This window comes from Poecilia reticulata, linkage group LG23 (genome assembly GCF_000633615.1).
Source record: "Poecilia reticulata strain Guanapo linkage group LG23, Guppy_female_1.0+MT, whole genome shotgun sequence".
NCBI classification, from domain to species: Eukaryota; Metazoa; Chordata; class Actinopteri; order Cyprinodontiformes; family Poeciliidae; genus Poecilia; species Poecilia reticulata.
Genome location: NC_024353.1, coordinates 14,885,554 through 14,913,019, shown reverse-complemented (window position 1 = coordinate 14,913,019; position 27,466 = coordinate 14,885,554). Strand labels below are relative to the sequence as shown.

General features: G+C 38.2%; 1 protein-coding gene and 1 pseudogene across 2 annotated transcripts; both read left to right on the top strand.

Moving 5' to 3' along the window:
• The first annotated feature begins 1,013 nt into the window (after nucleotides 1-1,013).
• On the top strand, nucleotides 1,014-7,480 carry LOC103459755 (NXPE family member 3-like; annotated as a pseudogene).
• Nucleotides 7,481-8,488: 1,008 nt separating this feature from the next.
• Nucleotides 8,489-25,815, top strand: LOC103459754 (NXPE family member 3-like). 2 transcript variants are annotated; one of them, XM_017302704.1, is made up of 8 exons: nucleotides 8,489-9,237; nucleotides 13,626-13,784; nucleotides 14,481-14,942; nucleotides 17,658-17,953; nucleotides 24,145-24,215; nucleotides 24,572-24,604; nucleotides 24,780-24,968; nucleotides 25,040-25,815. In XM_017302704.1, the coding sequence occupies exons 1-8, from the start codon at nucleotides 9,220-9,222 to the stop codon at nucleotides 25,573-25,575; spliced, it is 1,764 nt and encodes a 587-aa protein (XP_017158193.1). In that variant the 5' UTR covers nucleotides 8,489-9,219; the 3' UTR covers nucleotides 25,576-25,815. The 2 variants fall into 2 exon arrangements, with proteins under 2 accessions (XP_017158193.1, XP_017158194.1); XM_017302705.1 differs by lacking the exon at nucleotides 8,489-9,237 and adding an exon at nucleotides 12,555-12,700.
• The last annotated feature ends 1,651 nt before the right edge of the window (nucleotides 25,816-27,466 follow it).

Sequence of the window (27,466 nt, the reverse complement as noted above, 5' to 3'; positions counted from 1 at the left end):
ACCCCACGGTGAAATACCCGACCCCACGGTGAAATACCCGACCCCACGGTGAAATACCCGACCCCACGGTGAAATACCCGACCCCACGGTGAAATACCTGACCCCAGGCAATGATTCAAACCAAAGTCCTAACTGCTGGTCAACAACTGAGGCAACAGTGTTAAATAAATTCAGTTCTGTGCCCAGTTTCTGTTCATAAAAGATAATAGAGGTTTATATTGTTTCAAAAAAATGTAAATAAAGCATAAAATGTCTGTAATTAATCTGATATTTATAGCAACGATGAGCGTGTTACATTCACCTCTTGTCCTTGGTATTGTTAAACTTGTGAACTCTGGTGCCATCTAGTGATCGTAAGGCTGCAGTAACAAAAAGGCCTTGGCGGTTCTTTTCATTTCACCTCGAGTCCCAAAGGATGTGAAGGTTTAAACAAATAAATACAAAACAATCTAAGCAATTGGCTTCATAGTTAATAATTACTGTACTCTAAAAAGTGTATTTGGGCTGCAGTTCATCTTATGGACTTATTTACATTAATTTCACTTAATTCTTTTGCTATGATAAATGAACACAAAAAAGTAAGTTAACACAAAACTTACAAATCTTTAACCTAAAGGAACTTTTCACTTTGACTTTACTTAAAACAATTCAGTTCAATGCCAGTTTTGTATCCTATGTCTGACCAACTCAATGTATTATGATCATCCAACTCAATTCACCAAGTTCTTCAATCTCAATTTGCTAAGTTTTTATAACTTAATTCATAAGGGGGTTTAACGTGACAAATTTAAGTCACTCTTACTCAAATCATTTATTTTCTTCTAATAAACATTTAAAATCTCTTTGACTCAATTCTACAGAAAGTCAACTCAAACTTTTAAGTAGTTCCAAACTAAATATTTTGGGCTGCAGCCCCAAAAAAAGTTACAAATCTTTTCCTTAAAGGATTTCTTTACTTTGACTTTACTTGAAAGAATTAAGTTCAGCACCATATTTGAATCCTATGTCTGACCATGACTCAAGGTGACCAGGGACAGATCCTGTACCAACCAGGGTGCTGTGGTGGCGCAGGGGTAGAGCACAATCCACATAAGGAGACACAGCCTTCACAGGTTTGATGCCCAACCTGATGACCTTAGCTGCAGGTCTTCCTCTCTATCATTAACCACTTTCCTGAATAATTACGCTCAAATAAAGGCTGCCTCAGCCAAAAACCATTTGAAAAAAAGAGATACTTTATTAATTTACTTTATCTAAAGTAAACTAAGTGATTTGAGTAAGACTGACTGAAATCTGTCATCTTAAACATACTTAATAAATTTGTTTTAAAAAAAATTACAAATTGAGTTAGATGATTATAATATAGGAGTTTGCATGTTCTCCCTGTGCATGCGTGGGTTTTCTCCGGGTACTCCGGTTTCCTCCCACAGTCCAAAAACATGCCTGTCAGGTTAATTGGCCTCTCCAAATTGTCCCTAGGTGTGAGTGTGTGTGTGTGCATGGTTGTTTGTCCTGTGTGTCTTTGTGTTGCCCTGCGATAGACTGGTCCAGGGTGACCCCCGCCTCTCGCCCGGTACGCTAGCTGGAGATAGGCACCAGAAACCCACCCGCCCCCACTGAGGGACAAGTGTGTAAGAAAATGGATGGATGGATTATAATATATTGAGTTGGTTAAACTTAATAAATTAAGTTGGATAAACTTAATTTAATTGCTTCAATTGGTAACAAGCAATTAAGTTGGTTCAACTAATTTCTTTTTAGAGTGTGGGTTAAACATAACATTTGTAACAATACTCAGACAGATAAATTGTTCATTTTATTAAATAACTTACTATGCACAGAATGTTTTTTTTTTTAAGTGTTTCCATTTACAAACTGGTGTAAAAACGAACCATAATCAGTGATCAGTAGATTACACATTATTACTTAGTTATTATGTCCAGGTGAGCACTAGATGGCACCACAGTTAATCAGTTTAACCATGGCAGCGATCAGACAGGGTCTGAAAAGGAAAGTGGTCTGAATTCTTTGCCAATGTTCCAGTATAAATGTCTGTTTTTAGGTGGAGCAGTTTGCTTGGTTGCCATTGGAGTTTGCTCATTCACAGCTCCCTAAACAAACCAGACTTCTAGACAAACTAACTACAGTTTGATTAAAGCAGACTAAGCAGAGCTGGTGTGAACTGTCACTCGTGGTACCTGCTGAGTCAGTTGGGCACCATTCTGGAAAAGGTTAACAGTTTAGAGGTTTTCTGGTCTGTCTTGAATGATAGTAAAGAATTGTCTGTAACAATGGATGGCACCTGACACGCAACCACTAATCTGTGTCTGAATTACACATCAACCCTCTGCTGGCCTTGACCCATTTGCCAATATATACTCCAATTATTGCTGCAACAATGATTACCTGAGTACTGAATGCCAGAAGTTGCGTATTTGCTTTTGTTGTACATCCTTTGATGACAGCAAAGAAGCAGACAATGGTGGCGCTATGCAAACATCCATCGCCTTCAGGCAGGTGTGCGCAACGATGAATCTTGAAAGTCAATGTTATTAATCCATGGTGTTTTGCTGTTTGTGCAATTTGTTTTGAGAAATTCACTTACAGCGTTTTGCACATTTCGAACGATACATTTTACAAATACACTTTATCTGCATTTATATAAAGTGTAACCTGAATTAAATCTTTTCAAAATTTGCACATATGATCAATGATGCAAGGATAAAACAAGTTATGAAAAACCAAGGTAACCTCTCATATTTTTTTTCATCAAGGAAAATAATTTTTGTTAGGGTTTTTGATGAACAGCAATGTAATATGCACCTATACACTGCATCAACATGTCGCTCCCTTGTGGTAAAAGTATGAGCAGTAATTATTTTGTCCCACAATCAGGAATAAGAGGAGAACCATCCATCCTTTATCTACACTCACTTATCCTTACACCCAGAGGGGCTGGTGCATCTCTCCAGCAGTTTAAAAAACATTTATTGTATTTTTAAAATAAGAGCTATTCATTGATCTCAGTGCTTTATTGATTTTGTATTTTAACACATGACCAGATCAAGTCATCACTCCTACTGGGAGGCCAAGCTTTAAGAAGACACTTATGAAAACTGAAGTACATCTGGATCTCCCTGTTCTTGGCTTTCTTTGCTTTGTGCATCATGTTTTACAGTGCCAGCTTCACTGATCACATAACCTGTAAATTAACAGAGGTGAGTATTTGTCATCTTCAAAACATGAACTCCAACTGTAGAAGCATCATAGTTATAGGCTGGTAAGAGAAACAGCTTCATAATTATTTAAAGGTACTGATAACTCACAATCTCTGGGTTAAGCTTTTGGACCTTTTTTAAACTATGTCTTCATGAAAAAAAATTAAAAACTGCATTGAGTAAAATATGTATTTATCGCGTTTTAAACCAAACAGCATCAAACAGACACAGAAGTAAATGAAGTGATTCATTAACCAAACCTCAGAGGTGGCAGATGGGAAAAAGAAGTAATTTATGTGTTTTCAACAAAAATAAATAAAATTCTAATTTATTTGGCCAAGTTATTACTAAGACTCACTTGGTATCTTGTACTGAAACTGTTTTTATGTCACTTGATTTGTTCAATCTCTAAACTTTATTCTCTAGCTGAAGAAGAAAGTTCCTTCCACCACTGAGGCTCCGATTTCCACCACCAGAACTCTGAAACGTCCCACTGAGCCTCCTAAGCCAACCAGTTTCTGCTCCTTCCACTCTGTGTTACCTGAAGACGCTCTTGAGTTAGAATCTTTAAAGAACTACATCACCTGGCCTGAAACCCCATCTGTCCCAGAAAACTTCTCTCTGAATGACACCAGTCATCCTGCTCACAGCACTTTCACCATCCTTCCACGTGACGGAGGGGGAAGTTGGCATGTTGGTGATGTGGAGTGAAAAATCTTTAAAAGATTATTTTTCAAAATAAGGCTGCTGAGAATCAAAAGTTTCAAGAAACAAATGCTTTTAGTAATATCTGCAGATGGAGAGACACTTGACAATGTCAGAGTAGCTCCTATTCTAGTAAAGTTACATCCCAGATTTATAGTCTTCCATAAGCAGGTGTGAAAAGGGAAATTTTCAGCTGCTAGACATCAACGTTACTCAATTCCAAAGAACATCTGACAAGTTATTTCAGAAACACATTGAAAACAAAAGGAAGTGCGATATGCAAATAAAGGTCAAAAAACAAGTTGGAGGTGTGATCCGCTCGGGTCAGAAATGTATCTTTAAGTTGTTGTTTGCTCATATTCCAAAGGTAGGTGTCAAAATGTCCCCTATGATTAGCAAATTATCATTTAGCTGACATTTGTTTTGTCCTTAGGTGTTAAAAGACTTGACCTTTAGCTCATGTCTAAGCAACATCTTGCAGACTGAGGCCAGGCGCTGAGACGAGGTGACTGGGCCTCTTCCTGTTGCAGCTCTTGAGCATTTCCTGTTGAAAATGGCTTCTAAGTATAGACACTATCTGTTCTTTGCACACTGTAAAACCAGTGATTCTTGAGAATAGGGACAAAACAGGTCCTATGGATAAAACACAAAATTTGACTAATATATACACAAAATATAATTTTTTCAAATATCTGAATAAACTAAATTGGGTCATGTGAGCACAACAATGTATATTTTCCTGGTGTTTGCTGAATATTTTTTTTATTTTAAATATTGTAGTCGGTGGATGATGCCTGTAAAAGCCTTTGTCCAGGAGCAGAACTCAATACATTATAATAGTTTAAAATAATTAAAGAAATACAAAATTATATATTATGATAATTAAGTATAAGTAGTATATAAATAATTATAAAGGTATCAATAAATTTAATTAAAAATCATTTTTATATATTTTCCAACTCCATTGAAATTTGTCCCTAGTTTTTTTCAACACCATCAGAAATTAAAAGAATGTAAAAAAAAATCAGGCATTCTTGGAGGGCAGCAGAACTTCTGAGGACCCCATGACCACTTCTCTTCCTTTGCTAAGAGGGCTAGTTAGCTCTGGTTAGCTTATGTTATTCTTTAGTTTTTTCTTCTTTTAATTCCTAAGTTGTTTGTCACAACCATGATGTGTCAACACCATAACTGACAGTTTACAAAACTTTGATGAAATTTTGTGAAATAAAAGCTTAATTTTGGTATAATGTAARGRTTTCATGGACCTGATGAGCTACAATATGGCCTCCTTCAGAATAACATCATATAAATTGAGGTAGTTTGGCTTTTTGTCAACACCGTCAGATGTCAACTCCATCAGAGTTTTTCTGACTCTTTCAGTGAAATTGTTGTCAAATCTCACTTAAATATGCAATTAATTCATTTTAATGTATTTTACATAAATTGCATTATTTCACATGTACCAAGTTTTTCATTTTACTCACTAGTTTGTCACCACCTTCAGCTCTGTGTCAACTCCGTCAGATGGACTTTTTGTTGTTTTTTGTTTTAAATAATATTTATTTTGTTTCTTGAGAAGCATTTGTCTGTAAAATGAGTAAAAATATTACTAATAGGGTCATTAAAAATTATTTTTTATTTATTTTTATCAGATGGTGATGACAATGTTCTGGGTCAGGTCGATTAAAAATGTAATTTAAAAAAAAATTTGCAACTGGGAGCCTGCACTTTAGCATCTTTACATTTCCAAAACATTATTTGTCATACTTGCATACAAATAACAAAAAAAAATAATTATGTGAAAATTTTAACCCATTTTGTCCCTATTCTCAAGAATCACTGACAAGTGTATCAGACTTTAAATAAAAGTATTTAACCTTTTGATTTTGTTATTTCTTTAATATGATGCTAAAAGTTATTCTATTTGGATATAAGTATAGAATATGAGCTTCATTTAGCTTAAGAAACTAGATGGTAAGTTTACTATAATTTTATTCAAAAATTAGTCTTGGTTCTGTAAGAATCTCAAGGTAGCTTCCTATGATAAAACCAAGCAAAAAATGAATATATAAAAGAAAAATATTCACACCTTCATAAAAGTTTTGGCACCCTGATTACAAGTCACAAGTCAGAGTATATCAGAGTGACAGTGGTACCATATCGTTTTCTTAATTTTTTTTTGATGTGAGGTTTAACAAAACCTCTGTGCTTTTCTGTAGTGGTGTTAACATGAACGTGTACATTCCAGCTTCCAGACCTGCCAACATTACCGTTTTAGCAAAACCAAAAGGTAAAACACTGCTTAACACTGATGCTAGACTGCATTCTTAAATTAGCGTAATTTTGTCTGCACAACATTTAATTGGATTAGAGAGAAATACACCATCAGTTTACCATTTTATTTAGTAAATAAAACCAATATTTAAGATACAGCATTACCAAAAGCTTTGCTGCCTGAACATTTCCAAGCAGACAGATTAAAAGATTTGGTTTCTTATTATCCTTTTATAGTTTTCTTAATTGTCTCTCTTTTAGTTTTTTCAACTGTCCTTCAGCTAATCCAGAGAAAGTTGGAAATGTTCTGAGGACCAAACCCTCTGGTGACTACTACAGTGGTGTCTGGCGATCACTTGATGGAACCACAGTTCGTCAGTTTGACACCTCCACCAAAATGAGCTGCTGTCTGAAAGGCAAGGTGCTCCACCTGTATGGAGACTCCACCATCAGGCAGTGGTTTGAATATTTAACTGAAACTTTACCAGGTAGATGTCCGATAAGGTTCTCTGGCAATCATTCCACTTTGCTCATCCCACATTCTAATGTCTTCTCTTCGTCACCCTTTCAGGTCTAAAGACGTTTGACCTGAAAAGTCCAAAGCAAAATGGGTCTTTCCTGGTTTTGGATTATCCATACAACATTTTAGTGTCTTTTCGGTGCCACGGCCCTCCCATCCGTTTCAGCTCTGTGCCTGCCAATCAGCTATGATACATTGGTAACGAACTGGATGCTCTGCTCGGAGGGACCAACTCTGTAGTAATCGGCATCTGGTCGCACTTCAGCACTTTCCCTGTTGAGGTCTACATCCGGTGCCTGCTGAGCATACGGAGGGAAATGGAGCGGCTGCTGACCAGAGCTCCAGGTACGCTGGTCATCATCAGGACCGCCAACCCCGAAAGCGCTGTCCCTCTACGAGACTCTGACCAACAGTGACTGGTATTCCTTACAGCATGATAAGGTCCCTCAGGGCAATATTCAAAAGAGTGAAAGTTCGACTGGTTGATGCCTGGGAGATGACCTTGGCTCACCACCTGCCACACAACCTTCACCCTCAGCCTCCTATCATCAAGAACATGATAAATGTTGTTTTGTCCCACGTCTCCCCCCAGCAGTGAATTTTAAAGAGGCATCAGAGGAGTAGAATAATGTCAGTACTATTGTTACTTAAATTAGATAAGAAATCTGAGCATTGATCTAAAAAGAGTTGGTAACTGAACAAACTTCAGTTTGTTGATACAAAACAACAAACTGAAGTGGTTTGAGTGCTTTCTAATTCAGACATGGAAAAGTTATATTGAAAAAAGCTGTAGCTATCAAGGACTGTAGCCGTGTGATGATCAGGGCTTGAAGAGCTCCAGGCGGGGGCCGAATTTCCGGCTTTTGACCCAACGGTCCGCCTCAACGAAACTAGTCGCCGGGCTTAAAGAGCTCCGTCTACAAAGATGTCTGCCAATCAGAATTCTAGCTCTCGTGTTCTTGACCAATGACTGTAAAATGGTTTGTAGAAAAAAAGCGCATGCGTTCGGTTCGGGGGTTAAATCAAATACGATATGAAAGAAGATGGAGTTTGTCTGACCCGGTAAAGAAACACATTTACTTGAGAAAGGAATTAAAAACAAGTGGCGCTGGGCATGGCTAGAGGAAAGGGGACAATTTTGAAAGTTGGCGGAAATGTTTACAAAAGGGGGCGAAGGTAAACTACCTTGAGTAAACACTCAAGGTAGTGAAAATTAGCTGAAATTGCCCTTTTGCTATTTTCCGACTCGGAAGCTGCAATCAGAAGCTAACTTAAGAACGTCAGTTAAGAACGCTGCTACATCTAGAGGATAGGACTAGCATTTCCTTCTGTACAACCCCATTCTGTTTAGGATCCTTCTCACAGTGCACAGACTATTAATGGTTTCAACCACAATGCAAAGCAGCATTATTATCTCTCCAGGAAAGCTTGACCAACTCCTGTTAGCCACTGTACTAGTCATCTGTACACCTGCTCTAAAAGCATGGTACCGCCACCATGTGGATGAATGAAATTATCAAGTTTCTGCAATATAATTATCAAGTTTATTCAATAGAATTATCATTTTTGTTCAATATAATTATCACACTATGACATGATAGTCCTTGAAACTTTATTTTTCAATGTGACAGCAATGTGCTTCCATACAGTGCTGCTTTGTTGCATCGAAAAAGCAGTGTGTGCAACTGCAACAAGTCAAAAGATTGACATTAAACTTACTAAAGTGCGTCATTAGAAATTCCATCTCATAATAATTAATTTAGGCATAGCTCCATGCCTGAAATTTAATTCAAAGATTCACTTAACTCACTTTTTTGAGTGTTGTCCCAATTTAGTTCTTGAAAAAAGAAAATCACTTCAAACCCAAAGATACAATCAAGTTCTGCTTATTTTTCAAATTGATAAAAAGTTTTCTTTCTATGGATACATATCCGATTAGATCAAGTCATTTTGTAATTTAGCTTTTTTTGACATAAACATATAGATTCACTCATAAAGAGCAGCATTCTATAAAACCAAATGGTCTTTATTGGAGTATTTATAGGGCAAAAAAAACTTCATCCATTAGGTTTGCCATTTTGGAATTCATGTAAATGATTTTTTTTTTTTTATTGCCAGCATGATGTCACATGACCTCAGTATTTGCAACCCCTTCATTGGATCCAGCGATGAGAAGTCCATCTGTTCAATGCCCTCTTATCTGCAGCATTTGCACCCAGAAATGTTTAATCTCCCTGGATACAGAAATAGCTTAAGGGTTTATAATTCTTATTTTTACCAGGGTAATTAGAATTAAAAGGATTAGCTCTCAAAACAGAAATACTGAATGAATCATTTAATGACACAGAAGTGGAAATACAATCTTATCCGTCAAGAAGGAGTGTCCTAGAATAAATCAGCTAATACACATTATTGCTTTGCATACAAGGAAGGAGGGAGGGTATAATAAACAGAAATGTTTGGTTGAGGTTAAGGAGGAAGAGCGGAGACGTGCGGCCGACAATGCAGAAAAACACGGAGGTAAACTAAAAAAATTAACCAACTTCTCTCATTTCTTTTGAAAGAAACAAAGCCACTAATTTAACATTTAAAGAATACTGAACTGTTATTTATTCTGTTGAGAGAAGAGGATTTATCAGCTCTTATTTGGAATGTAGTTTCTCTTGGATTTGAAAAAAATCATAGATTGCCAAGTAAGATTGTTTCTCCATTTTCTGGCTAGTGGTGTTATTGAAATAAATAATGTTTTTAACCAACCTCAGGTAAAAAGCTTCTTACTTTCAGAATTTTACCGGCAGAAATGTTTGAATTATGCTTTTATTCTGAAGTATTTAGCATTATTTGTCAAGTTATGGTCATTTTTGCTCTACAAATCGTTCATTTTTTCTCTCAAAACAATAGTTTTATTCAGTTAAAATTGCTTTTGCTTTCATTTTATACATAAGACAGTCAGCTTGATCTTTAAAACCTGGAAAAGCTCATGACACAAAAAAAGAGTTGAATTTTGTTTGTGATGAAATTTAAATATTTTCCACCTTCAGATAGAACCCCTTTTTATACAATACAATAATTTAACATGAAACTGTCTTGTCCTTACACTAAATATAAGGTTAACCTCACATGAACATAATGTAGGAAGTATGTCTGTATTGTTATTTTTGGGTGTTTCAGGCTCAAAGATGGGTTTAACAGGTAGAAATACCTCTAGCAGTAGTCACTAGAAACATGAGCTAATTTATGGGTCCAAAATCCCAAACATTGTAGTGGAGCCGTTTTTTCATTTCTGCCAGTTAAGGACTAGTATTTCACCAAACCGGTCAAAATACAAGCACAAAAAGCTTTTGAGTGATTGTGAAGTGTGCATGTCAAAAGCATAGGAGTTGATCATGACCGAATACACGTGTGTACCAAATTTCATAATTGTTGGTCATAGCACGGCTTGGGGATGATTTTTTTTTTTTATGCAGAGCAGTACGAGTCTCTCTGCATAAAAGTTATCTAGGAAGTATAATGTTGATCTAAATCGTGTGTACTCCACAATTTCTGATATTACTAATAAACGAAAATAATCTAAAATAATCCTTTTCTGGGTCAAAAGTGAGTACTCCACAGTTTCTATCAAGATAAAATAAAAAAGAGGAAAGGACACATTAGGGCAAATGGCAACATTCATACAAACAAAACGGCAAAACAAAGACATGAGTAAAGGCAGTGGCATCACAGTGCCATGAAACCGAGTTGCTCAGCCTCCCAGCAGACGTCTGATAAGATGTTATCAAGGAATCTCCTTGGGAGCGCTTAGCTTACAGCTCCACAGCTCAACAGCTGTATGGATAAAAGGAGGGGTGAGGTGGGAAGGAGTGCTATGTTTACATATCTTCAAGGAGATTAGAAATATGCAGCCCTTCCAAAGCAACACGGGAAAAGTCAATTCAGAAACATTATGTCTTAGGTCGGATAGATTGTGAATTTCAATCTTCCCTAAAGTCTCTCCGATACAACTCAGTTCCCAATCATCCAAATCAGTTTTGGTCGTTCCACTGAGCAGAACCTAGCAACTTCTCCAAAATCGATTCCATCCTGTTAGTGAATTTTAGAGTCCTAAGCTGGGCTGCAAGTCTCAGCAAGACTCACATCGAATTTGTGTCTCTGTCCACACCAACAGTGTTTGCTAGTTTGGCCAAGTCCGTCACAAATTTGTCGATTTGCTCCAAGCAGCAGAAATCCTGTTATCATGCCGCGTTTGTCTCCTGTTGAGAAAATTTGATCAATTGCATTGAGAGATCGGTTGACCAGATCCATAATTTGTAGATTTGAAGGATATGTAAAGAAAGGCTCCAAAAATATAGAAAAAGACAGAACAAAAACAGGGCAGGCAAGGGCAGGGAGGGAACAGAGGAAAAAAAGCGTCCGCCTTCATCGAGAGCAAGAGAGAAAAGATTCTAACTTTCCCTCCAGAAGCTCCATTACTTCAATTAGACTGTGTGCGATAACAGCATTGTAACAATCAGTAAGTAGTTAGATTCCTGAAAAAAAAACTACTTTACTAACACCTTTGCTTTGAATGCAGTTATTCCCATCACTGATAATGAGTCTGAGATTGAAAGCTCTCCTTGCCATCTTCAGATCCCTCCACATATTCTCCATGCATTTGTGGACTCTAGTTGGAATATTACTTGCAGTCAAATAAACAAGTTCATTTTAAACCTAAATTTATAAAAAGTCTTAAGACAGGTATACATATTTTTTCCCTCAACCATGAGTAATAGTTCTTTTCATAATTTTGCGTTTTTACTTCAGCATTTAGTCTCTGTGTTGCCCTGCGACAGACTGGCGACCTGTCCAGGGTGAACCCTGCCTCTCGCCCGGAACGTTAGCTGGAGATGGGCACCAGCAACCCTCCTGACCCCACTAAGGGACAAGGGTGTAAGAAAATGGATGGATGGATGGACTTCAGCATTTAGTAGTTTTACTGCATTATAAAGACAATACAACAAAAATACTGTAGGCTGTTTGGCTTTTATAAATTTAAGTAAAATATTGTCGCCACGTTGTTTATGCTGTAATGCATTCTGGGTAAATGATGTCTGCTTGGTCAGATTGCACTAGCTTTGTCCAGCCAAAACAAGAGCGAGTAATGTCGCTAAGCCTGTTCAATTTGAACTGGAGCGCGTTGAAATTGATAGGAATGTAGAAATCACAAGGGGTAATGAAGAAGTAGTGGACCAAACTGAGGAAGAGGACTGAGTTGGCTGAAGAAGTTGATGTTTGTGCTGCTGCTGCTAACTTCAGCTTTGTAAATGAAGCAATTAAGTAGTTGATGTGCTGTGTGTGTGGTTTGGTCTTCAGTCCGGTAACACCTGTTTAGCGGTTTGTGATTTCACAGAAATCGAGCTTCAGAAGCAAAAGAGCTTTATTATTTAAGAGCTTGCAGCGCTGCTTGTCTCTAATGTGTCTTCCAGAGTCTTTCGCTTGCTCACTAGCCAGTGGCAGGGTTTAGCCGTTGTTTGTGGGGCATTTGGTTTTTGTCTTGCGACCACTTGTTAGATCCATTATCAATTTGTGCTTGTACAAATGACTCAAAGTCTTCTGGAGAGAAATGTTGAGAGCACAAATGTGGTTCCGGTAGACATTGTGTTCTGGCTCTCTCCCATTGTGCTCCGATTTTTTTTTTTTTCACATGAAGTGACGCAGACTCACCTCACTATTTTTTGTATTTATTTATTTTTTAATTACAGCCTACAGCGACGCTAAATTTACAACGGTCAAATGCAATATGATAATAAACAAAGTTAACCTTTCTATGTTTACTCTGTAGATTTCAGTACAGAATGGACCGAACAGTGTCATTAACCCAGCATGGATTGCGCAGATAAAAAATGGCATCTTCCAAGGGTGAAAAATATAATGAAAGCAACATGTGCAACTAAACAAAAAACATTCCCAATTGTATTCTTATGGCTTACCTTCCCAGGGAGCAGAGGTTTGTAATTCACTATTTTAAATCATTTGTTTGTTTGCCCTTTCGACTCATTGCCATAGGGTGTAACCAATTTTTGTCAAACAATACAGTTCAGGAGGTGTTAATAGCTTACATGTTCCACTGTTTTTGCAAACAATTTGACATTGGCTCCAGAAGGTGTTTTCTTCACAGTCGTAAAAGTCCGAAGTGCCTTTGATATCCTGCAGATTTTATGATGAGTTCAAAGGCTGAAACAGACAGGTGTATGTTGTATCCTGTCTGTGGGATTTATTACCCTGAGAGGTTCCATTGGCCCTCTCCATGTGACAAAATAGAGCCATCCGAGTATGCGTTGAGAAAACCTGCTGATCCTTTCAGGGACAAGGGTTGCTGGTTATCTCCAGCGATCTCCAGACATGACACACAACTATAAATGCATACACGCATGCCTAAGGACAATTTAAAGTAACCAATTGACTTCACCAATATGATTTTTGACTTTGGGAAAGAAAGTACTAAGAGAAAACCCATGTATGTAATGGGAGAAGATGTAAACTCCATGTAGAAAGACTCCAGGCTGGAATTCAAACCCAGGACCTTCTTGTTACAAGGCAACAACAGTAACAACTGTGCCGTCATGCAGCCAGACAGTGGATGTTTCACAAAATGATTTTCCCCAAAAGTGATACTCAAGGAGGATGTAAAAGAAGGAAGCAAATTCTCGAACTTTATCTACTTGCTTCCGCAATAGTGGCGGCACTATGGCTCCGCCCTGCAGTGCGGAGATCCAGAACTACCAAGCTGCAACTTTTAGATAAATTCCTGCTTCAACAAGACTGAGTCAAAAGGCTGACATATCTCACAAACAGTAACTCAGCTCTGCATTATTTTTAAAATCGATAGTCATTAACCTGGATGCTTTTTTTGATTTCGTCTTTTAACACAGAACCACATCAAGTCGTCACTCCTACTGGGAGGCCAAGCTTTAAGAAAACGTTTTACTCTGAAGTACGGATGGATCTTTCTGTTGTTGGCTTTCTGTGTCTTATGGATCATGTTTAGCTATCCCAACATTGCTGATCACATAGTGGCTAAATTAGCAGAAGTGAGTATTTGTCATCTTTAAAACATGAACTTCAACCTTATAAGCATTATAGGCTGGTAAAAGTACACCTTTCAAGTTCAATGACTTAAGTTTATTTGCATAGCACATTTCAGCAACAAGGCAGTTTAAAGTGCTTTACATCATAAAAATACAAAGTCACAAAACACACCACACATTAAACCAGAAAACATTCATTCAATTTAATCAAAAAACCCTACCAAATTAACCCTTCACTGCATTATGTTTTTTTTTTTACTTTATTACACGTTAAAAATGCATTGCTGAAGCAGTTAAAGGAAAATACAGACTGTGCCAACATTTTTCATGTGATTAACTGATTTATTGTCACAATTATGGATAGAAAATTCGATTAATACAATAATAGTTAGCTGAAGCCCTAGTTCATTTAACTGATAACTCACAATCTTTGGGAAAGCTTCTGGACCTGTTTTAACTACCTGAGATACACTCATGAAAAGTATCTAAACCCAGATGGGAAAAAGAAGAAATGTTTGTGTTTTCAAACAAAATATTCAGTCGTACTTTTATGCTAATACAGGGTCACCTCAATATATGAAATCATGGAAATGTTAATATACAGTATTTTAGGAAGTTATTATAATTAATCAGTAATTTGTAAAGAAACTATGATTTTATGGCACTTGATTAGTAAAATCTCTAAACTTTATTCTCTAGCTGAAGAAGAAACTTCCCACCACTGAGGCTCCGATTTCCACCACCAGAACTCTGAAACGTCCCACTGAGCCTCCTAAGCCAACCAGTTTCTGCTCCTTCCACTCTGTGTTACCTGAAGACGCTCTTGAGTTAGAATCTTTAAAGAACTACATCACCTGGCCTGAAACCCCATCTGTCCCAGATAACTTCTCTCTGACTGACACCAGTCATCCTGCTCACAGCACTTTCACCATCCTTCCACGTGACGGAGGGGGAAGTTGGCATGTTGGTGATCAGCTGGAGGTCTTGATAAAAATTAATGACTTCAATGGACGCCCCAAGAAATCTGGTGGCGACATCATATTTGGTCGGCTGCACAACCCAACTGTTCATGCAGGTGTGGTGGGGAAAGTCTTTGATCATCACAATGGTTCCTACACAGCTGTTTTCCCTTTACTTTGGGAAGGAAGCGCACAGGTTGAGGTAAGACTAAAACTTTTCTTGATTCCTTGGGAGGAGACACCTTAGGTATCAGAGGTACATTAGGAAATTATAAAGCAGCTGGGTTTAATTGCTAGACAGGAAAGAGCAGAGAGTTAGAGATAACTCGGGATTTATAAACATTGCAGAACAAGATACAGGATAACATTTACTAAGGTTGAGCTAAAACAGAAACCTAATAAAACAAATAAAACAAACTCAACAGGAATGACTCGGAAACACCAGAAAGCAAAGACAACAGGGCACACTAGAGTAACCAGACGACTAAAGTAAAACAGCTCCAATTAATACACAGCCAAATAACCTATAGTACAAAGTCCCAAGATGAACACAAAGTTCTTCATTTTGTTTCACCACAAAACAAGTGGAGAACAATACACAATATTGCCACCCATTCAAATAATTGAATTCTATGTCCAAAAGATTTTATAGTCAAAAGTGTAAAGAATATATTCCATCACCTCTGCAAAGACTGCTTCTACAAACATTTGAGCTTCTCAGGAACTCAGTGATTTCCACCATGGTAGGAAAATCCCTATCATGGTGATAGTGATTTTACCTATGGTAAGTGGACTGTCAGAACTTACTGTGCAGTGAGTCCTGTCAGAAAATTTCCTTATTACTAAATATTCAACAGCCAACTTTGAGTGCTATTATAACAAAATGGAAGTGATTAGAAACAAAAGCAACTCTGCCTCAAAGCATAGCACAATGTAAATTTACAGGTATACGTTGATGTTGAGGCACATTGTGCGAAGAGGTTGCCAACATCCTCCCGAGTAAAAAGCTAAAGACTTACATAGTTCGCATTACCTTAGATTACCTCAAGAACAATGCATAGAGTATGATGGAATGGGTTTCCATGTCTCACATCTCCAAGTCCAATGCAAGGCATTAAGTAGATTCTACACCAGTGGAGACATGTTAATGGATCTCTGTCTAACATTCCAATACAATGTGGGTTTACTGGTTGACAGGAGAATGACATTTGCCTGACTGCATTTTGTCAAACGGAATGTTAAGTGTAGTCATAGTCAACCACTTCAACTCCGTGAAGAGCTGCAGTGGTTGCAGGAGCAAAGTCAGGGCAACCATTATATTAACCCAGTGGATTAGGAACGGGATGTCACTCAACTTTATGTACTTGATGGCAAATAAGTGAATACCTTTTACAATCACATTGTCACATTTAGCCAGTGGTGGAGAAAGTACTCAAAAAATTTACTTAAGTAAAAGTAAAAAAGTACTGCCTTTTAAAAATACTTAAGTATTAAAAGTAAAAGTACTTGCTGAATGCATTACCTAATCCCTAATACAATATCATTAAGTGAACCGATCGTATTTAATTTTAATACATTAGAAACGTGCCATTTTAATGAACAATGCCACAGACAAAGAATGTTGTGTTTACTCTGTAACATAGTTTAGACTTAGATATGTGATTCTATGCATCATAATTTCAGGGATGGAAACATCTTGAATCCTGTCCTAACATAGCATGAACTTCACTTTTTTACCACTAGTGGCATTTATTTTTAAAGAAATCCAACAGAAAGGTGGGTGGGAGAGGACATGCAACCGAGGAGCCACGTAGCAGAGTTGTAGTCAAGACCACCGAACCCAAGACCAGGTCAAGATCAGCACCCCGCGCTACGTGACACAAAAAAAATTAAGTTTTACCTATCAAAATTGCTTCTCAAATTGATCTTAAAGATCCACATCCCCATAAAAGACCTAGATATTAATTACTTTGAGCTGAATTAAATATAATCAGTAAAGATCCGTCCAGAAGAATCGGATCGTTCCTGAATGTCATATCAATGCAGACTTTGGTCACAGCGTTGTCCCATATTTGCGACACCTCAGTCAACACCTCCACACAATAATTCAGCGCATGAGTGACAACTTTTTTTCATCGAAGATGCAACATGTGTGTCTCAGTCAGTACAGCTAGCTTTGCTAGCATCACGTCCACAGATCTTACCTTTCTTTAAGCATCCCTTCCAAATGACGCTAAAAGTTGGACTAAGTCCCCACTGTCTGTGAAAGCAAAGCGCTGCTGATTTTACATGTCGCCATATCTTATGATTTATGCAGTGCTATTATATTACTGACGATTAGACAGACATCTTCTCCCGCTCAGAGGAAACCACTGCGCATGTCTTGGAACTSCGCGTGCAAGTAAAGGGGGAGGCGATGGGTGACAACAGACACTAAGTCACGTTATTGCTCAGATTTTACGGCGCCACCTTAAATCCCTGAACTTCACATTTTAACGGAAAAAAAGAGCAACGCGACTTGGAAGTAACGAGTAACGAGACAGTTTAGTAGAAATGTAGTGAAGTAGAAAGTACAGATACTTACTGTAAAATGTAGTGGAGTAAAAGTAGAAAGTACCCATTATTAAATCTACTTAAGTAAAGTACAGATACATGAAAAACATGCTTAAGTGCAGTAACGAAGTACTTGTACTTTGTTACTTCCCACCACTGCATTTAGCTGTAATGTTTTCTATGCTAATTTCCAGTCCTGAACCACAAAGGTGATGTATTACTGCAGTTCATTTGCTATGAACTGCATAGCAGTGACACATCTAACTTTCTTACACAAATGAAAATGTGGACTTTTGGGGGTTTGCAAATGCTCAAATATTACTTCACAAGAATTTTTTTTGTGAAAATTCTTGTTTTCAAAAAGGTGACCCTGGTCCACTCCAGTGAGGCAGTCACAGTCCTGGAAAGAATCAACCAGGAAAAGCCTGGCAGAATTTTTTTCCAAAGCCTCTTCCGCTCAGGCTCAGTGACTGAAGCTACCAATTGTAACATGTGCCTTAAGGCACTTCCGGAGCAGCTGTGCAATCTGACTGACACCCGAACCGGTGAACCCTGGTTCTGCTACAAGCCAAAGACCCTCAAATGTGAACACAGGATCACCCATGCCTTCAAAGGTTATGTACCACAACCAATGGGCAAGAAGGCCAAGCTCTTTCAAAGGTAAGTTTAATGCTTATTTTATATTCAACTGTTTTACAGTTGGGGCTGCACAATGGCGCAGTAGGTAGCGCTGTTGCCTTGCAGCAAGAAGGCTCTGGGTTCGATTCCTGGTCCTGGTCTTTCTGCATGGAGTTTGCATGTTCTCCCTGTGCATGCGTGGGTTTTCTCCGGGTACTCCGGTTTCCTCCCACAGCCCAAAAATATGACTGTCAGGTTAATTGGCATGGTTGTGTGTCCTGTCTGTCTCTGTGTTGCCCTGCGACAGACTGGCGACTTGTACAGGGTGTACCCTGCCTCTCGCCCGGAACGTTAGCTGGAGATGGGCACCAGCACCTCCCGACCCCACTATGGATGGATGTTTTATGGTTGATCAAAATCATGTTCAAACTCTTGTGTTAAGATATCTTAGGGCAGTGTGTGAATAAGTATGGGGAAGTTGACTGTTCTACAGTCTAAAAGCAGACATATCAATTTCAATAAACAGACATCTTTTAATCTCCCAGGTGTTTTGATTTGTTTAAAACCACATTAATACAACAACCTATCTTGATGACTCTGAGTCATATCTAGTTTAGGTGTTCACTAGTTCATAGTGACCTACAAACTATTATTTTGCCAATCTAGAAAACCGGATCTGAACTAAACATACATTCATAGACAGTTTGAGAATATATACTCATCTGTTTTCAAAATGTCAGGTGTTTATCTTGGATTTGTGATCAAGAGACTACTGTTGGTCCAGGGTTTTCTAAATGTGGGAAAACTAGCTTTCCCCCAGAGAGCGAAATGGACACTTGGCACCACACTGGCAATGGAATCAGTTATGTCTGAAATTGTAGAATGGGCGTCATCTACCAGCTCATGTACTGAGTTACAGCAGAGAAGTGAGGAGGAAGAGTAGATTTGCTAAAAGTGTTGTTTTTATGAGAACGTTTTATAATAGCATATCCTTTTCTGAGGGAGTAAACTGAGATTGTACTTTTAAAGATGAGAGAAATGATCAGACAGAGCAACATTGATGATAGAGTCCTTGGTTACATCATACAGTTTTTTTTAGCACCTCTGTCTTCAGGTTTGTCTACATGAATGTCGAAGTCTCCCACAAATATTAAGCAGTCATAATCAATGCATATAACTGACACAGCTTCACTAAAGTCATTAAAAATGTCCACATATTTTGTGGTTTTGTATAGTGTCAGAGCTCGTTTCTGGCCTTTTACCTCGAATTTCAAAAACTCAAGAGTCAAAACCTTTTTACAATCCAGTGAATCATAAAATACTGTAACAAGCTCTCCCCTTCCTATGTTTTCTATTTTTACTTTAGAAATTGTAATTAGAAGGCACTGTTTCAATTATTATATGCGCTTCATTTTCATCATTCAACCATGTTTCTGTCACTACATCAGTGATGAAGTCATGAGCTAAAACTCCTTTTGCTGATTTTCAGCAGAGCCAGATCAAGTGACTTGTGGTAGATAATAATTCAGTTTGAGGTTGCGTTAGACAGGTTTGAAATTAGATCACTGCATTTCAATTTTCTGTTAGTCATCTGGACACGTATACTCTAGTATCTTACTGTCAGGGGGTTATAAGCACTGTGAAAGAAGACATGTGTAGAACTAAATTCTTGACCTCGTCTCAAACTTAATATGGTTTAGGTCAGTGTTTCTCAACCTTTTTTGGGCCAGCGCCTCCCTAGCCTTTATCCAGGTCTTTGCACTGACTATTATTTTATTATTAATATTACTATCACTATTGTAGATGTTTTGATTTTTATGCTTGTTTCTGTATTTATCATCAAAAATAATTTCCCAGAGAATAAAAAAGCCATGGGAATAGAAATTATTTTCACAGGCGTCTACGAAAAATGCAATGAACATTCAACTTAAAATTGGTAGGCCTAACAGCAGCCAGAGTGGAAAAAATATTCTTGTTCTTTGACATTTTCTAGTTGTTAAATATTCCACAAAATGACCAGATAAAAGATGTACAACATGCCAGTTTAAACTTTTAACTATTTGCAAAAGGATTGAGCTGTGCAACATTAAAACATGGATAGAACTGTAACTACATTAATCATAGCTCTTCTTCACTTCAGTGTTTCTGTGGGTTTCTGGTAGTGCTGCCTTCAGGAGAATGGGACATCAGAGTATCATTCATAAAATTTCACCCACATTGTGCAAACCAGAGCTTTCAGTGGAAAAACAAAAGTTCCAGGTCATTTTAATGCCATACAAATATGAGACAGAAACATGGATTATATCTTTATATAGACCTGTCTATTGATTTATAGATTAATAGTTTTACTGGACAGAAATTACAAAGAACAAATCTGGTTCTTAATCAAATCCTAATGAGTCAAATTGAAAGTGTCATGGAGTCATCAGCATCATGACATTAACACTGACATGAAAAATAATATTGAAGAAATAAATATATCAAATCTAATTAAAAACATAAATAAGTGATGAATTCTTTACTGTTATGGTCGGTAAGATATATTTCTTCTCAGTACTAGATGCAGTCTCAACAAACCCATGGCACTTCAACAATATTATTTTACCTTTTATTTGAAAATAGTGTCTATTTATTCTTGCCATACAGTCCTCTGTATTAATTATTGCTCAAAATGTCTTACCATACCAGTTTATTCCTCTGTATTTACTTTAGTTTTAGTTTATTCTTGCATTTTGTTCTTCATTCATTTCCATTTAGTTTCCTTTGATTAGTATTGTCCTCTCTTGGTTTATTGCTATGTCCATTTCAATTTCTTTCCTGTTGCTAGATTTATTTGATCATTTATTGACGCTCACCATCAGTAATCTTCATTCATCACCTGCTGCGCTGCCTAATTGTCATGTGTTTCACATTATGTGTTGATTTTTCACTGTTCAGCGTTGGATTCTCTGTTTTTATGCCATAATTCACATCTACTTTGTCGCTCCGTTTTATGTCCCGCTTCTCCTGTTTCAGAGCTTTGCGCAATATGCGCCTTGTTTATTTATTTTTTAACTCCCTATGGTGCGCAGCGTTCGGGAAATGTATCGATAGGAAAAAGACAGACTGACATAAACCTTTTAAAACAACGGAAACAATTGCGGTATTCTGATTATTGAAATTTAAAAGTGCTGTGTTGTTCTATCACCTGTTTCATACCAGACCACTTACAACACCGGTGTTAACGCTATAAAATGAACGCCCTCTATTGTGGTATCACCTGTGGAGGGATTTCTTTATTTAAATGGGTTAATTTTTCAGAGGGATACAAAGTCAGGGTATCGTCATTTTAGTAATTACATGTTTATAAGAGCAATGTTCTGTTAGCCTTCCATGGAAGCGGGTAGCCTTCAAACGGAAATAAAACACTTTTTAATATAAGATGATGCGTTGAGATGATCACAGAACTGGCAAAACATATGTACAAAAATACCAGACAAAGTGAATCACAGCAACGTTATCAGCCGGTGTAACGCTGAACTGATGCGGTGAAGCTACAGGAAAACGAAGCAGCGCCAAAAAGCTACAAACACTGAATAGAAGAAGAAGAGCTGCCATCGATACAGTTGCAGCCAAGCATGATTTAATGTTACACACAGTTTTACCAAGTTGCTCAAAGTCTAAACTGGTATTGTTGTGCATATAAGGTGTAAAGTTTACCTTCAACCAAACGCCCCCAAAAGGACTACCAGCGCCCTCCTTTTGTAAAGATTTCTGCCAGTCTCTTGGAGAGACATAATCCCTCCAGCGTRTCCTGGGTCTTCCCCGAGGCCTCCTCCCGGTGGGACGTGCCGGAACACCTCACCAGGTAGGTGTCGAGGAGGCATCCTGACCAGATGCCCGAGCCACCTCAACTGGCTCATCTCAACGTGAAGGAGCAGTGGCTCTACTCTGAGTCCATCCCGGATGCCCGAGCTTCTCACCCTGGGCTTCTCACCCTGGGCTCTGCCACCCTGCGGAGGAAAACCATTTTGGCTGCTTGTGTCCGTGATCTCGTTCTTTCAGTCATGACCTAAAGCTCATGACCATTGATGAGAGTGCGAACGTAGATCGACTGGTAAATCGAGAGCTTCGCTTTTTGACTCAGCTCTCTCTTCACCACGACGGACCGATACAGCGCCCGCTTCACGGCAGACGCTGCCCCAATCTGCCTGTCGATCTCCCGCTCCCCTCTTCCCTCATTTGTGAACAAGATCCCCAGATACTTAAACTCCTCCACTTGGGGCAGGACGACCCCCCTGACCCGGAGAAGGTACTCTACCCTTTTCTGGCTCAAGACCATGGCCTCGGATTTGGAGGCACTGTTAACAATAACACTGTTAACAGTGTTGCACATAGACAAATCTATGGTGACGCGTGCGATCCGCCCCACGTTACAAAATTCAGAGGTGCCCAAAGCATTAGCTATAAATCTAGCTTCGGACGTTAACCGAAGATGAGTCAGATCAACTAGTCTGGTTCTGATGAGAAACAACGCTGGATCAATAATACGACAGTGGCTTGGATTTTATAAGGAGGACGTCTAACAAAAGAGGCAATTTGCAAAACGTACCATAAAACCATACAAAGGTGGTGACACAAATTTATTGCACCACCTCATTGGTCATCCATAGGCTTGTGTTTTTAGCACACAATCTCTAGAAACTAGAGGTGTGCCGATCGATCGGCCACCGATGATAATCGGTTGATTTCCGTGTAAAAGAGTATGATCGGTGATCGCCGATGACCAAAACGATCACATTTATTTAACTTTGCAGCCTGTGTGTGCAGCTCATCTCCTCTTTCCTTCACACTCTGCAAGCGTAAAGCAATAAATTCTGTTGTGTGGAACTTTAACGCTCTGAGTGAATGGGGAAGTTTGCGTGTTGCAGCGGAAAATTACCTCGGGAGTGAAGCACGTCAAAATGCAAATCATATGGCATTTAAAAAATAATCACTTGACGGAGTTCAGGTATACCGAGGCTCAAAGCAAGAACAAAAGGACATCTGGAGCAGCCGGTAAAGCAGCTCAACTACCAACACTCACCCAGATTAGTATCACTGTCAGAAAGCTAAACAAATAAACCAAAAAATAATCCAAGTCCTCGAGCTGACGGTGTAAGACGCTAGTTCTGATCTCGCTCTTGGACCGCCGCTATGCGCTGCTGGTAGTAATATTTCACAGACGGAGCGCCGCTCAACCTCCACCTGCAGTGAACTCTCACACCATACGTCTGCTTAAAGTTGCAGCATGCAACTTAAGCAACAACAAAAAAAAAAGATTTTAGATATGTATTAAAACTTTTGCTGTCCTAATATAAGACAGATAATCTCTGAAAATAATCTTTCTCTTCTGCCTCCTTCCTGTGTTCTGCAGAATTACTCCGCTCAGTCAGAAACAACCAATCGGAACCAGCATTAATCAGCTAGCCATGCTATCAGAAAGTTATGATTTAGTAACTCAGGATTGTTTATTTTAATGCAACCTGCATTTGACTTTGAATGAATGTCTCCTTTGTTACCTGACATTATTTGATATAAGCAGATTTATTTGACTAATAATTTATGGAACTGAGAGCCTTACTGTTAAATATTATTTTACTGATTGCAGGTTTTTCATTTGTTCTTTTGACTGAATAGCTGCTGTATTGTACCTGCAAGTATTTTGCATGTTTATGTCTAAATTAGGTGAATTTATTGCCATATCATTTTTAAATTTTGCCAGATCACGTAGTATCTTAAAGCGAAAAATTAACAGTCAATCCAGGCAAACGGCAAAGATAGGCCTCATTGGTGATTGGTATCAGAATCAGCAGCAAAAAACCTGATCAGAGCATCCCTACTAGAAACCTCTCAACCTTTTGCACTGATGCAAAAGGTATTAACGTCACCATTTGGCCTTCAATTTCTTTGATTACAGTTTCTGATTATTTCCTTTTTTGTCTTTAACCACTTTGTGTGGCATGTGCTTCATATCTAGCACAATAAAAGCAATGGTTATTTAAATGGGTTTGAGATTCTCTAGTACCCGTTTACTATGTTTCCTCATGGATTTTTGGATTTTGCCATAATCCGTTATGATTGACCTGAATCGCATCGAATGAAAGTAAAGGAAATGTTATATTCCTAAAGACTGCATTTCAGAAGTAAAAACAAAAAATGTTTTGCACTTTCGATTGACCGTGTTTATCTCATTTTCTTTGCTCTTATTATAGTCGTGTGAACTTGAAAGTTTCCATTCGGTCTTCAGGACCTTCCAAAATCACCATTTTACCAAAACTAAAAGGTAAAGATCACGTTATAATTGTGTTACAATAAATCACAGATTGCTTGACATACATAAAAAAAAGTTAACAGTTGCTAATTTTGAAGTGTGGCTTTGTTAGACATTTGTGTGAATTGGCATTTTATAATTTACATTACCTGACTGTATTTTATTTGATATGTTTAAACAGAGCAAACATTTTCTATGAACATTGTCTACACACCATGTAAATATGCATCTAGTGACAAGTACATTTTTCTAATTTGATCAGTAAAATAATGATAGGATATGACGTATTATAAATGTTCAGCAGCTGTTTTTCTTCTGAATTTACTGTCATGATAAACAGTCACTAAACGTAATTTATTATTTTTCAGTTCTCAATGAAACAGCCCCTGTTAATATGTCAGGTAAAGCTGCTACTCGTAAAATGTTGATATTCATAAAGTTGCTTCTATAAAATAATTCTGACATACATGATTTTGTTCATCATCATCATTTCTCTAAATACTAAGTGGTCCACAAAATAATATTCTTAAGCCTAATAATATATCTTTCGGCTCTTCTGAATCTCCCCTCGTCTAGGAGAAGCCATGAGAGCCAGTCCTGCTGGTTATTACTACCAGGGCGCATGGCGAGCACTAGACGGCACCACAGTTCATCAGTTTAACAACGCCACAGCAATCAGCCAGTGTCTGAAAGGGAAAGTTCTCCATCTGTATGGAGACTCCACCGTCAGGCAGTGGTTTGAATTCTTAATTGCTAAAGTTCCAGGTAGATACTCAGTAGAAATGTCTGACAATTCAAATTGGTTCTTTCTGATGAGTTCTCTGTTACACTTTCAGATCTCAAGAAGTTTGACCTGAAAACCCCCCCAMAAACCGGACCCYTTATKGCCTTGGATTATAAAAACAACATTTTATTGACGTTCCGCTGCCACGGCCCTCCKCTYCGTGCTYMTRYRTTGCCRGTCAGYSAGTTCCATTTTGTTGCCAACRAACTGGACAGTGTGGTTGGAGGCACAAACACTGTAGTTATTTTTGGCGTCTGGGCACACTTTGGCGTTTACCCTGTGGAGGTCTACATCCGACGTCTGCTGAGCATAAGGAGGGCAGTGGWGAGGTTGTTGACCAGAGCTCCAGATACTCTGGTTATCATCAGGACTGGTAATCCCAAAAGGCTGAAGCTGACCGTCAACGATTACTACGCATTGCAGCGAGACAAGATACTCAGAGCAATATTCAAAGAAGTGAATGTCCGACTGCTGGATGCCTGGGAGATGACCCAAGCCCACTACCTTCCACATGACCTCCACCCACCACAACCCATAATTAAGAATATGATAGATGTTATTTTGTCCCACATATGTCCCCAGAGGTGAATTGTAAAGAAACATGGAAGAAGTAGAAGATTGTAGAAATGGGTGGTCTGGTAACTATTGGTGATTGGTAACACATACTTACAGTTTGATTTTTGGCACAAACTAATTCAGCTGTACGGAAAAAACATTAACAAAAAGAAGCAGATGGTTGGTGTTTTATGGGTAAATGTAAGGACACTTTGTGGTGTATTAAATCTTTCATTCCATTAAATATTCAATAAAAAACATAACCCTATCTAATCTCCTAACAGTCAACATCCAATTTTACCTCAAACGTCTCGTCTCAGGCCTGTTGCCTCTACGACTTTTTCACAACTTAATGCATTCTGATGTATATCGATGTAGAGCTCTGCATTAATATGCTCAGGTATGCTCGCTATGCTAGCTTAGATCTTATCAGTTATGTTCTGTGTGGTGTTTTTCAAGAAATTACTCAAATTACATGGTGATCACAGTTCTGAAAGTCAATCATGTGAAAACTGAAGACATGGAGGTAACATAGAGATAAACATTTGATATTTAAATGACTTTAAAAAAATTATGAGTCAAAGTTAATATAGTGAGTTGTGTAGTTAATGTTATTTTAACAATAAAAACATTTTAATCTGTTTATTTTTTACATGCTAACTAAAAAATCAATTTCAATTGCATAGTTATTAGTGTAATCTGTACACTTAGCACTAGTAACATTATTTCCATTACTAATGATTCTCTGTGTATTATGTGTACTGGTCCTGTACTATGTTTTGAGCCTGCATTGCAAAGTCGGTGAATCCAAACTCCTATAATCACATTTCTATATTAATACAGTTGTATCAATGATTTGTTCTTTATTGATATGACAATTCTCTTGAATGACTGTACATGTTTTCCAGCTTTTTAACAGATAACTAAATTAGCAAAATAGTCCAGTTACTTCTTCTTATTAATATTGTGTTTATTATATTCTCAGTTTTTGCTTTCATTAGTTTTGGTACATTTTTACTGCAAAACATCAGCATGTGTGTGTGATGTTCTCAACCGGTCCAGTTCTTTCTTTAGTTGATGCAGATCTCTTGACTCGCATTTTGCTGAAACAATAAGAGAGTTTCCTGGAATCGTCCACAGCTGGGACCTTACAACAGATGGGTGTTTACAACAGCTCTGTGATTGTTATTCCACAGTTCTCCAAATCCAAATTTCTTCCCCACTTTTAGATCAGAATGACGCATTACATTTGACACACTACATTTAATTTTGATAAAAACATACCTTAGTGCAGAGGTTCCCAAAAGCTCTCTGTTAGTCCCACTGTGCTTTCTATTCTCCTACTTGAGTCTTTATCCCTCCTTGCAAGGGGGGGCGCGGGAAGCCGTCTGGATGAAAAAAAAAAAACATGGAACGCTGTATGCGCTCGGTTTTTGCCTTAGAATGGCCAACTCTCTGTTATTCCTATGTCAATTTGATACAGTAGGGGCTTCCACACTTCCCATATCYGTGTCCTCTGTCACTTTTATCAGAAGTTAAAACTGATTCATCCGTTGTTAACATGTCGTAACCTGTTTTTCCAAGCCACCTTTAAACGCAACATGAGCGCTACGACACTCGCGCTGGGTTTAAACTGTGCGGCAGTGAAGGAGATCTGCTGCTGCTGTGCAGAGAATCATGACAGCAAAACGCAAAGAACTTTTCAGTTTTTCCCCAAACTAACCTACTGAGTTGAGTAAAGCTGTTGGATGCAGGTAAAGATAGCTAAAAGATGACTAGCTAATATCAATACAGCACCTTAAGCTTAACAAGTAGCCTGTAGGCTACCGATGTTGTTTATGTACAGATACATACATTCATTTTGCTCCCAAAAAAGCCAACCCCCACTAGGGTCAGGGACGGGGGAGGGGGGGAATGTTTGGAA